The 13,725-nt window shown below is 36.2% G+C and overlaps 1 protein-coding gene across 2 annotated transcripts in view; it reads right to left on the reverse strand.

Moving 5' to 3' along the window:
• Nucleotides 1-3,724: 3,724 nt before the first annotated feature.
• The window catches only part of LNPK (lunapark, ER junction formation factor), a 38,726-nt gene continuing 28,725 nt past the window's right edge, over nucleotides 3,725-13,725 (reverse strand). For both annotated transcript variants that reach the window (XM_030454600.1, XM_030454599.1), the window contains exons 10-13: nucleotides 13,175-13,280; nucleotides 12,456-12,526; nucleotides 11,043-11,213; nucleotides 3,725-4,676 (exon numbers count right to left, since the gene is read on the reverse strand). In XM_030454600.1, coding sequence (XP_030310460.1) covers nucleotides 4,480-4,676; nucleotides 11,043-11,213; nucleotides 12,456-12,526; nucleotides 13,175-13,280 — 545 coding nt within the window. In that variant the 3' untranslated portion in view covers nucleotides 3,725-4,479. The remainder of the gene's footprint in view (nucleotides 4,677-11,042; nucleotides 11,214-12,455; nucleotides 12,527-13,174; nucleotides 13,281-13,725) is intronic.

The raw sequence follows: 13,725 nt of genomic DNA on the forward strand, positions 1-13,725 counted from the left end.
CTCCTAATGTCCTCTTATTCTCAAAATCTATTTTAAACTTAGTCCCTCCTACAAGGCTATTTGTCCAAACTTCTAGGCTGAGCTTACTCATGGAAAACTTACTTTCCTACTACTACTTATCAATTTGATGTATTTTTAGCCTTTTTTGAAATTATTTTGGATTAGGGATATATCCTCTATACCATCTCCTATACAGTACAAACATGTATGTGAAACTTCAGAGGCTGACTAAAACCAGAAATCTGGACAGGTTTGCATTTATCAATTCAAGAAAATAATTGACAAATGAGATCTGAGGCACTAACTTTCAACTATGTGACTGGACATGAAAGAACATCTTTGCAATATACAGTAAAAAAACAATCCATAAGACATGTAAGGAAATGAGGGCTCACAGAAATGGTCAAACTATTATTTACCAAAGATGCAAAATGAATATTCAAGGTTGTTCTAGTGAAATATTCAGGAGAGACCATTCCTTACCCCATGGACAGTCTTTCTCATTGTGGAAAACACAGCACAATCTCACTCCAGACACAACTTATTTAGAACTTTCTTTACATCCCGTACTCTTACACTGTATCTGTTCAGCCTTTATAAAGATTAAGACTTTTAAAATTTTTTAAAGCAGACTTAACTACTGATTAATGAACAGTTTTCCTGCTTATTCATCATCCTCACAGATACATAGTGCACAATTATTGCTAAATTCAGAACCATGCACCAGTTAAGAGTTTCTGCTCTTCCTGTGTGAAGACCTAACAGCGTTCTTGAGACAAACCCTTTCATGTCACACTTCCACTACAGGATCTGTTTTTGTGAAAATGTCCAAGGGTACTCTAGTGCATTCTCCTCTAAATTATTGGAATTTTAAGTAATATTCCCTCATTGCTGTTTTGCAGGCTTATTAAAAATTAAATTTGACCGACTGATCTAGATCACTGTCATCTTTCATGGTGGATTTCACTGAACCCAGCTAAGTCCTTCCTAATATACAAACTATACTTGAATAAAAGATATCTGCAATTGCTCACATTTCAGAATCAATAAAAACATGGCAACAAGCTTGTCAAGTATTACTTTACTTTACCCCCTCAATTTTGCTTTTCATCCAGGCCACAGGAAGAAAGGGAGCTTACAACTAAGAACCGAGATTTTTCACAGGATTAGGTATTTAAGTACTTTTGAAAAACTAATGATCAAGTACATACTAGGAAAAGAGAAGAACACAAAACATGGAACCACAGCATTTCTTATATTTTTCACTTTTTCCGTCCCGTCTTTTGAGAGTCAATCTGCAACAAGATTAAATATCCCTGACAACTGATGAATGGTTTTGCTCAACACAGTCGTACTTCCAAGTTTTTTGCTGTTACAAAGACATGACCAAGCGTGGCTATTACTGCTCACTGGCAGGTATTTTTGGATTTGGATTCAATTCCTTTTGGACAGGTGTCTTTTACTACTGCCACACTTGCAGTATACAGAAGCCAGGAAGAAACTGCTGCAGAAACAGAATCCTCTTCTTATGTTCGTGTCAGGATTGGGGCACACATACTTGGCAAGAGCAACACTTGAATGCTCGCTGTCAACTGAGGAAAGTGCAGAATCTATTACACTCACATGTAACTCCTTGAGTCTGAATTTACTTACAGATTATCTAATGCTCTACTACCATTTACTACAACTGCTTTAAAACCCTGAAAAATTAGAAAGTTACAACTAAATCTCTCTACCAAAATACCAGGCCATCCTTAACACCTTTTTCAGGCCTTCTGAAGCAATTAATGGGAACAACTACTTGGACACTTTTTTTTTTTTTTAGTATGAAAGGCTTTCAGAAAAACTCCTGTACTGAAAACTCACTTATTCTTCCCCTCCTCAGAAATTCTGTGTAGTTTTAGGTCCCACAAAGCTGTTTTCACATTTCAACAAGTATTTGTTTTCACATCAGGTTGGTTGTCTCTACTTCATCCTTCAGGGACATATTAAACAAAGTATCAATCATTCCTGTGGCAAGTTGCTAATGTCACATTTAAGAAACCTGGGATAAATAAAGCTTTCCCATCCTCCCACCCCACAGCAGATACTGAATTTCCTTTTTCAAAAAAATCAGTTTGCCAACTTGAGACATCAATTTCCTTCACAAAAGCAAGACATCTGAAAATAGAAATCTTCCAGGCTAATGAAAATTTTCAGCATATAGCTCCAACATCAACAGATTATTTTCTCAGTCACATTCAATACATATTACGTGCATTACAGCTCATTGATGCTTCTCATGGGAAGGAGCTAAAATTGCTCTACCAAAAGCCTTATGCTTAAGGTAAAAAATTTTAAAAGGAAATACTTACATGGGCTTAGGGTAATCTTAACTTTTGAAGTTACAGTAATTCATGCACTGATACCCCATATGAGGGATCATAATGTTAAATTTCACTAGGTTTTAGTGCATTTTAAGTACATTCAGCTGCTCTGCTGAATTACTGAAGTATTCTGTGATATATTTTCCCTCCAAAGAAATCAGCCTTCAAACAGATAAATTAGTGAGGTACAAAATACAATGTATACAATTTAAAGATTAACATCAGAAAGTCTTACAAAGCAATGTGTAAGCTTTGTCATCTTCCACATAAAATTATTTCCATTTTAATGAAGTTCTGCGATATGAAATACTTTACTTAAAGAATGCTTTCCTCTATCACTTTGTACCCTGTACTTTGCTCATACCATAGAAGGGATTGTTTTCTTTGTATTCCCAACTTCAAGATGTTTACCTGGTTGTACTAATTGTTTACATAATAATAGCCAAACATCTACAAGTACTCCTTTAATCACATGCTTATATCCTGTCTATTGAGATTACTAATTAAAATATGAATTCCAGTTTAGCCAGTGAACCAGACAAAAACTTCCTCATTTATCTAAGTACAGACCAAACTGGATTCTGACTGATGTTAAGGGCTGAGCTTCTAAATTAACCCCAAAGAATCAGAAAACAAAGCAAGTATTTGGAAAATAAAATTAGTCATTGCTGTTCACAGAATAATTATGTCTTATATAAAGACAAGAATGCTAAGGTCACGTTTAGAGGCATGTTTTTCTTGTAGTGGGCTTTTGAGCTACTGAAATTTAGCTTTTTGTTGCCTTTACACTGTAAAACCTGTTCACTCTGGGACCAACACAATGGATAAAAATGTTTTTTTAATTTTCTCCTTTACATAGAGAGCTACACAGAACATCACCCATGAGAAACTTTTATCTGAACTGTTACTACATTAACCAAGTGATAAAGGGTCAGCATTTGTTTTTAAAATCTAGTTGATTTAGGTACCTCAATTTCATGTACCAAAACAATTCTAGTCCATGGTCACAAATGTTAAATTCAACAGGAAATGTGTAAGTGTCCTTAGTTTGAAAAGCAACACAACAGAAAAGTAGTTTCAGTAAACCAGCTGCAAATATACATTGTAACTTTAACACTAAAGAATATCAACAGACTTTAGGAACCCTTATGAAAGTTTTCTGGCAAATGCACCTGCACCTCCCCTATTGATCAGGGATCTATTTCTATGCTATCACAGCAGCCCTTGCTACACAGACAATCTCCTTTCAAGATGTCATATTCCCTTTGAACTTCCACAAAGAAGCTGTAGAATAGCTGCATGCAGCAGAACAGAAATTACCTTGAGTTTTAGGAATCACAAAGCAAGTATTGCTGCTAGAGGTCTTTATTTTCCTTTAACAAAATACACAAAGGCACAAAATTCACTTATACGTTGTCATTATTGTACAGGTATAAATAGTGCTTTGTATTCAAGTACAATCAAGTGCAGAGACTTTCTATATTTTATGTAAACACAAAACAGTTCCATATGTACGTGCCTCTGGTTCATCTGCAATGCAAATACCAAAGGAGATGCCATTTATCTGAGTGCCATTTAACTGAATTCTGTCAAAAAGTTAGACAATGAATACCACTACAACCACTATAATGACACTCCCATATGCTTAAGCCAAATGTCAGATGACACTTCAGCTTGTAAACATCTGCGTATCTAAAGTGTACTCAATTTAACAGGGAAGCATTAAAAAGTATCTAAGTTCAGTAGAGTAGGTTAACTGAACTTACTAGGTTCAGCTGCTGCCAGTAATTGCTCTTTATATCTACATGACAGCTAAAGAGATGTCAAACTATAGGTCACCCTTGGTGAAGCTTAGAATTTTACATTTTTAAATATGCAAACTGAACGATGGATACAACTGTTAAATTTCAACTAACTACACATTCCGTGTGTTAACTTAAACATGCTTAATTTAATAGCCATTTCTATACATAGCTTTGACATACTGTGGCAGTTGAGGCAGTTTAAGCTCAAGTGACATTTTTAAGGTGTACCATTAAAAAAAGCTCACCTGAATAGTAACAACAGGCATGAACAAAGCTAAAAACTAGCTACAGAAGGCACTTGAAGTACTTTATTCTGCTTTCCTTAAAGATTCTTCACTTTGTTCAGCTGAAACAGACCCTGAAATAGAGTCTTCAGCTGTTGAAATCTTCTCTGCTTCTTCTTTCTCAGCTTCTTCAGACAACTTATCATGTAGCTGCTCAGAACTTGGTGCTTTATCATCTGTCTCATTTGCATCAGGGATCTGGGCTGTGTCTTCTTCAGGTTCTGTGAAAAGAAAAAATTTAAAATAACTTCCAGAAATTAAGAGATAGCTAATAGTCGTAAAAAGCAAAGAAAGCAACAGTTTGCAATCACATAGGTTTTTGACTACTCATAGCATGAAGTTGTCAATTACTAAAAACTATTTTTCTATGAGGAGAGTCACAAGTAAAACCTGCAAAAAGAAAAGATAAAACTCCCCACAAAATACTATGGAAAAGAGTTCAGATCCATATGAAAATATGTACTATTTATATATGTCCACCCTCAACAGAATATTTCTAAGCTTGTTTATTAATGTGAGACAGTGTCAGAAAAAAGATACGAAGGTAAGTCAGCTTCCTTGTGTTTGGTAATGGAAGTTTTACCAAATGCACAGCTTTTTTTCTAGGAGTTCAGTTTGTATAGAGAACTTAGACATTCGATTTGGTGGAAACTATTTTAAACATAAGGAGACAGATAGTTAGAAAAAAAAAGTATTCTAATCTAGTTCTCAGCATCTGAGAACAGCAATTGAAAACTACTGCACATTCTCAATCTTTCCACAGGAACTGCAGGGAAGGTATACAGGAGTATTTCACTCTCAGTCTGAGATGATAGTTGCTTGATAACAGGCATATTCTGAAGATCAGTCAAAAATATTTATTGTAAGTGCTACCTCTAAAGAAGTAAATTCTAACTTCACAACAGGATTTCAGTAGCGTATGAGAAATAAGACAGTCACATGTTGACGTAAGCATAAGCACTGAAAAAAAGAACACTAAATGACACAAAAGTACTGTAGAATGATACTACTGATGGTGGTATATTTATTGACTAATATTAGTCAATACTATACAGCATATTATAATGCACACAGTTGTCTCAGGTTAGTGCAGTGGTGTTTTGGAAGACATGGTCCACTGGGGTGGCTCCTGTGAGAAGCTGCTGGAAGCTCCCCTGGTTCTGATTCTGCAGTCAGCTTTGTTAACAGTCATCTCCTCTGGCACAGGGTCCTCCACAGCTGCAGATCCACATCTGCCCCTCTCTGCAATCCTGCACAGGCTACTTCTACAGATCTGCCCATCAGTGACACTTCAGGGCCTAACAAATTGACATTTACCCCACTGTGGTCCTTCAGGGACTGCTCCACTGTGCTCCTCCACAGACTGCAGGGGAACAGCTGCCATCTCGCTACAGGCTGCAGGGAAAATCTCTGCTCTGCAGGTCCTTTTCTTTTAGTTTCATTTCCCTTTTCTTGAATATGTTACTTTCAGAGGCACATCCAGTTTCCTATACCTGCTCTGCCTTGGGCAGAAAACTTTAGAACCACAAATCTGGCTTCTTGGGTCAATACTGACAAGAGTAGCTGCCTGGTAAAACTCATCTAGTCACCAGGAACTTGAGAACCCTCTTCCCACACACAGCTCCATCTAGCTAATTCCAGGCTCCACTTCAGACTGCTCAGTCCAGCCCAGTTTCTCCATTTCTTCTCTGACTTGACTTTCCATCTTAGCAAGTCTGCTGACAACTTACCTCCTGCTTCAGCTTCCTTCCCTTGTTTCTCCATCACAGGCTGCTCGATGCTTGCCTCGGTTGTTGTTCCAAAATTTCTCTGGAGCCATCTGTCAGATGGTCAATCATCCTATTTTTGCCCAAGCAAATTTATGCTCCCACTTTCTTTCCAGACCATCCTACTCTCCCTTCCTGCTCTTCAATTTCCATCTTGATCCCACCCCAGCTTGTGCTCAATCTTTATCTCCCAACTGTCAGTTTTCTTTGTTTCATCTCTGCATTTCTTCTTCAGCCTCAAATTCTATGAATAAGTTTGTGCCTTTGCCTGCTACAGTCCCTCCACACTTGAGTGACATTCCTTCTTTACTGCTGCTGTTAAGGGTTGAGTCAAATAAAGGATGTGAGGAAGAGACAGCTCCATGCTCTCTCAACTCATTTGCAGCAGCATAGCCCAACCACTACTTATTTACCTGCAGTCCACAACTGAGTGATGCTTAGCACTCTGCAGAAATGACATGTTCTTATTCTGATCAAGGTGGAAAGACTACTCATTCAATCTGATCAGGAGGATGCCAAACACCTACATGTCTGAGGACAGCCCTAAGGACAATCAGCCACTAGAGAGAAGCAAGCAAAAGTCTCTAATGAAAAGAAGAAAATCTTATTGAGTGCATGGTCTAGCTATCTATATTCAAAAGAACAGAAGAATGCTGCTGCATTTTTTATATTCTACTAACAGGTATGGAGACACTGCTTTTCTAAGAAAAAATTCTCAGGTATTATACGACTTTTCCCTTCACCTTGTTCTTAATTAGACTCGGTGAAACTCTTGAAAGTCTCCAGAATATGCAGTTAAAACAAACTTATATGGGAAAATTCAGTGTAATAATTAACACTGCCAAAGTTACAAGAACTTAAGAGAAGCTCCTTTAAACGAGTGATCACACTCTGTAAGTGGTAGCACTAACTCCAACTATAAAACATGACCAACCTTCATTAAATATATACACTGATTCCATTTTAAATATACTGATTAATGGAAAGCTTACCTAAAGTCAACTTGATCTCAATATGACATAAGTTATTCTAAGAACAGTAGCTAACAAAAGAAAGTTCTGACCATAAACTTTAAAAGCTGACAAAAGAAAATGAGTGTCCTTGATGATTAATACTTGACCCAGTTAAACTCCATGATTTAACTGGAGAATGCAGCTACACACACATGACCTCAACAGCAAACAGTCCTATGCTGGCCTGAGGCAAATTTAAGATCTTTATCAATACAACTTTAAAAAACTTGCTCCTGGATACAGCAGTTCCATCCCGCCCCCCTAAGACTCCCATTTAGTGCTTAGAAAGCCTATGTACTTGACCTTTTAAATAGTCAGCCACCTCTCCTCTTGTTGCAGAGAATATTTCAGTGTGGAACCAGAGAACTCACAATAATGAATCACTATTAAATTAAGTAGATGTATGTTTGTTAATCAGGTAATTACAAAAATAATTGCACTAAATATATAGATATACAAAATATTTTAATATATATAATAATATATATAATAATATTTTAATATATATAATATACAATTATATAACACAGCAAACTAATTTATCTACTTTACTTGTATATTCAAAGCCCTTGGGACAAGTTTTCTTTCCTACTGCAGCTCCCCATTAGAACAAACTTCTACACAGTGACGTGTGTCTGCAACACGTGTAAGGAACATGTGCTTTAGAGTAGTAATGAAGACCTCTGAACATGAGCACCAGATACACACCACAGAACACTGAAGCAGTCAATTTCTGTTTCAGCAGTCAAAACAGTGCTAAATGCTAAACCTCTTTGTTTCAACATTCAAAGCATTGCTAAATGGCAAACCTGACTCAAGAAGGCAGCATAACAGCACCAAATATTGGCAAGGTAAAATTAAGCAAGAGAATAAAAGTCATTCCTACTGGCTTTTTTTATATGATTCAAGCATTACTACATTTAAGAGGAGTACACAGAAGAACCAACTAGCTTTTTACAAAAACAAATTAAAGACTGAGCCATTTGAGAAAAAGGTAAGAAAACCAAATGAACTACTTTTGCTTTATTCTGGTCCTAAAATTTACCAGCTTGCTCTGCTGAAGAGGAAAAGCCTGACATTTGTGCCAGTAAAACATCAGATTAACAGCTGATGATTCCACATTTCCAGAGGATTAAAAAATCCAAGGTTCAGAGCCAACAACAATCCCAATAACCATTCTTCAGTTCTCTTATTCACAGGAGCTGCATGTAACCTGCTTGTCACCCCATGAGCAGACAACTGACAAGATGCAGCTCCACACTCTACGCATTAGTAAAAGCAGCTGAATGCTAAAAATAAGTATTTATTGCACTTCCATATGACATTAGCTTGCAACAGCTACGGCTTGAAAAGAGTTGCAGACAAGAGTTGAATCTCCCTGTGATGTCAGCATTATGGTGAAGTCAATTTTCTGATGCTAATGTTTGTCTACATCTGTAAGTGAAGACATTCTCTATTCTTCCTATGACAGCAGTTATATTACTGTAGTGAAAAAAAGCCTTCCCCAGAGCTATACCTCAATGATAGCTTCATGCCTTAAACTTATAATAAAGGTACATGTTAATTAATAAACCTCAACTGCCTGTAAGCAATTATGTTTCAAATTAGAGTTCTGATGGAAAAAGTGATTTACTGAAAATGTTTTTTTCTGATTCATAAGAGATTACTTTGTAGCAAGTCACAGGCAGTTAATACACAGTGACAAACAGGGTAGTACTGGCATCTTCTACATCAACAAGATATTTCTCAGATATTAGTTATATAAAATATTAACACAATATATTTCTGAGTGCTCACTAGTTATCAAAACAGATTGGTTTATATCACCTTGGAAATGAGTTATTCATAAAAGATCAAATATCTAAGCCTGATAAAAACAGAAGTCAGTTCTCATGCCTCTTCTGAAAAATTTCACCATATACTTCCTAGGAGGAAAAGAACTGGGGAATGAACTCCACAGAAGCTTCTTTTGCTATTGTTTTTAAAGAAAGCAGCACATTAATTCAAGACTACACACACACAAAAAAAAACAAACAAGAAAAGAAAAATAAATAAATAAAAAATAATGCACTGGTAATTTTTAGTGTGAAAGGGAAATTTCTAAAATCATATTTACAGCAATAAAACCATCCTATTTTTTATCCAGTAGTACTTAATAAAACTCTACTTTGAAAAAACCAACATTTTGCAGGATTTTCACTCCTACATCTCAAGTGCTTAGCAAAAACTTCACGCTAATTCTTAGGGTTTTACCTTTTTTACAACATCTATAAACTGAAAGAGCAGCTCAGACCCTTTAAAGACATAGTTTAATGACCGTTTTCTTCAATGATAATACCATCTTAATTAGCATCCCCCCCATCCTAAAACTTCCAAGAATCTACAATTAGGGATAATGCTGAGAACCCCTGTAGGCACACACATCCTAGAGCTGTGTATCCATCTTTTAAGGCTCCCCCATTTTACTCACTCAGAGGTAAATAAGCAGAATAACCTCAGCAACAGATTGTGTCTTTTCTATAAGAAAACTTTAAGGAAAACTTTTATTTTTAAAAGTAGCCAAGAAGCTACTAATCTGCTCTCCACTCCCTGAAAAGATGATTGTTTGAGGGTGAAGATGACACCTGCAATGTCTATGCTTCATGCATCTGATTTCAGTCTTACTTTCATTGTAGTAATAGCACTTCTACAGAAGTAAGAGAACACTTTGGCACAGCAAAAGAAATGTTTCCCTATAATGCACTCTCATCAGACCACACCCAGATAGGTCTGCAGTTAGCTACTACTTCCCTACTGGTCTCATGCAGACTTCTCATGACAGAAAGTAAAGACCAATGCTGCTTTGTACTCCCTGTTAAATATAATCAAGCAGAAACATTCTTCCTGTTACACTGGACAGTTTCGCACAGTTGGTGTGTTTCTAGAGTGAATGCTGGGGCTGCACAGTATCTGATAAGCTTTCCCCCATGATCCCTGTTTTAAACTAATGTAAAATCCCATTGAGTACAGAACAGCACATCTAACTGGATATTCTCTGGTTTTAAAGTATAATTTCTGGAGTCTTTAAACACTGCATCTTCCTGTTGGCTGTACACCAGACGCCTACTGTATCTGCAGACTATAAAATGTCTAAAAAGGAACAACGTTAAATTAAAATTGACAATTTGTCTTTGAACTCCCTGATTTTATACAAGGCTGTTTTACTAGATTTTCCTGCCCTGAGGAAAACAGCAAAAGGAACAAAGGCAGAAATTCCAACACACCTCAGTCAAATGACCTGCTGAACATAGTGTGTGTTAACCACTTCAGGACATACATCCTTCTTAAATATTTCTGTAACTTACAGTGCTATTTTCTATCTGTTTATCAGCAACATTAGAGTGAAATAATTTGTTATGTCATCATTTGCATGAGTATTGCCTACTACAAAGAAATTTTAGGGTCCAGGAAAGAAGACAATAATATCAACAAGCTAAGCTAGAAGTCGAAACAAGAACTGAAAAACAATTTAAACTGCACTTCCTGTGAAGTTAGAACAGACTAAGTTAGAAGGGACCAACAGTGACCATCTTGTCTCCAACCAATTCAGGGCTGATAAAAAGTTAAAGCACACTATCAGCAGCATCATCAAAATGCCTCTAACACTGACAGACTTGGGGCATCAACCACCTCTCTAGGAAAGCCGTTGCAGTGTTCGAGTTCTTCAGCTGCTCTTATTCTTATAAAAAACTCATCTAGACAGAGTACTACATCAGAGGGGAGGGATTTCACCTTAAAAAAGAACAGACTTCATGAGATTAACACATACCTTCTGTCTGCTGAGTCTCCTGAGGCTTTGTCTCTCCAGGTTCTAGAGGCTCAATTTCAGACTGCAACTCTGTAGATGGCTTTTTTTCAAAACTGAAGTCTGGAAGTCGTGGAGCTTGAGGTCTAGTTTTTCTTGCAGGATTCAGGAAAAAGCAGTAGGCACACCTAAATGCTACACAAAAGCATAACCATTAAGTAGACTCACTAATTAATTTCATATTTCATCTTTATCCTTACACTATATTCTGGCTATCCAAAGTACTAAAACCAGATAATAAGCAATTGCCAGCACCTCCACCATATTTACACAAGCTATTCCATACAGCTCCATTTTTAATTTCAGCATACATACACTTCTTAAAAAAACTGTCTGCTGTGCTTATGAGTACTGCTTACCACTGTGAAAGACTTGACAACAGTGAACAAAATAATGGAATTCAGCATCACAAGATGCTGCCATGTAGTGGTGTTCTACTCTTTCCAACAAAGGAATTCAGTTGGCAAGTAATTTTTTTTTCTTGATGCCAATTTCCTCACACTTTGATTAAGGGGATGCTAGGGATTCTGCAAGGTATGTCTTGTTCTGCTTTTTGAGGAGCATTCTGCTCCAGGAATGCTTAATTAAGAAAAGGCAGTTTTGTTCTGGAGAAGTACTGGATACCACTTAATAGCTAAATGAGTATTTACGCCCCAAGACAAGGGGGAAGTAGCAATTTCCTGCAGCTGAATTGTGAAGTCACTTGAACTGACACACAGACTAAATATCTTTGGTTCCAGAGGAAACATTCAGCTTATTCTTACAATGCTGTATATTTACTCATAAAATTAAGCAAAACAAAATTCAACAGAAGATTTATCTAAGATTCACTTATTTCTGAAGCATCAGGCTTATACTGGTAGCAGAAAAGAGGCAAAATAAAACATCTGTGTTCAATAAAGAGCTGTGTCTGTCTGAAGTTACTGTCAGCCATAAATTCACATATAGCCCCCTAGGGCTTGTTCCCACTCCTTTTCCGATACCTCCCCAGGATCTTCTTGCCAAAGCAAAATGTTGTTTAAGTTCTGGTAAAAGAGGCACAATTTCATGTCAGATAGTTTCTCCATATAAAAACCTTCTAAGAAGCATTCATAGCCAGTAGCAATTCTCAGGGATGTATTGGAAGAGGATTATTTCTACCAAATAGTTTTGTACATATAAAATCTTTGGCCCAGAGGTTGCTATAAAGTACTTTTTTAAGTCTTAAAATGAATCTTAAGGTACAGAGTAGTAAGTTACCATAAAACTGATCCTGCGTGACGTGGCATTTCAGTGTCAGTTAAGTACTTTAATGCAACTAAAATGAAGTATGATGGGCATTATCTATGAAACATAAGCTAGCTACTAGAGAACCTGTCACAGATTAGCAGCTCTTACCTATGTATTCAAACTCTTCCTTCAAAGCCATACCATTGTGAGAAAAACATTGCTGACATATAAGGGCATACCTAGAAAAGAAGAATATATAAATACATACCTTTAAGTTACAACACACTGAAGAGAGATGCATTTTACCTCGGATACTAATAGGTATTTACTTTTCAAAGGTAATCTCCACAGTTAAAGTTTTATGCATTAAAGCAAATTAAATCTGTGTGCTATTTTTTTTAAGTTGTTTTAAAAACAGCAAAATATTCTTTGCTACAATTTAAAACTGGTAATCCAACATATTCTTCATACCTCCATTACCAGAAAAGAACATCCAAGTTAATTTTATATTACATTATAATATAGTCAATATGAAAAATTACCATGGTTAAGATGAAAGTCCTGATATGTACGATTCTGAAGAAAATCTGAAAGCATTTATAATGGTAATAAAGCTGAAGTAATTTTTTGTTTGTTTTAGTTCATTCACCCATTTGAGTACAGATTTTTTTTTCTCTTTGTATCACATGGCTAATACCATCAAAAGTGGATGTTACTTTTGTCAAAATGTTACCATTTTGCCTTCAAAGAGATTCTAGGCAAAGCACTGAGAAAGGGCCATTAAATTACAGAAAATATGGACAAATTAATTTGCAATTTTTGACTTATCTGACTTTAGGAAGAAGCTTTCTGTCTCTTATGTGTTTAGGTACTTTCTAACATTTTACCTATTCTGAGGACCATCGCCAACCAAGTATTCAATAACTCTGTCCACAACTCCTCTTTCTCTAGGAAGAATAGGTCTTGCTAAAGGAGGACCTGGTGGATGAAGACCTAGAAAGACACAAACCTTGTCAAAACTGTTTTCAAAAACATAATTATATATAATCTGATATTTCATTGTGCATGCTAATGTAATAAAATAATTGCACCTACTTAATACACATGGCCATATCTCTTAGTCTGCTAGGAAAGCTCTGAGATTTTAAAAACTGCAAGTTGAAAGTTCCTTTTCTGCTCCTTTGGCTTATAAGCTTACTAAATCACTCTCCTTTTATATCTCAGATAAAGAATTAAATTTATAGTTTCTAAAGTACTTCAGGCATCAATAGTATTTAATGATTACTCAGAAATACAGTGTTTTTAAGCCAAGAAAAGTTTTTGGGTTTTCTTCATTCACTCTGAACTTCGCATATTCAACACTCAAAGTTTACACCAAATAAATGTGGTAAAATCAATTACAACAGTAGAACCAAAGATACTACCAAAGAAGTACTCC

Source organism: Calypte anna, chromosome 7 (assembly GCF_003957555.1).
Source record: "Calypte anna isolate BGI_N300 chromosome 7, bCalAnn1_v1.p, whole genome shotgun sequence".
NCBI classification, from domain to species: Eukaryota; Metazoa; Chordata; class Aves; order Apodiformes; family Trochilidae; genus Calypte; species Calypte anna.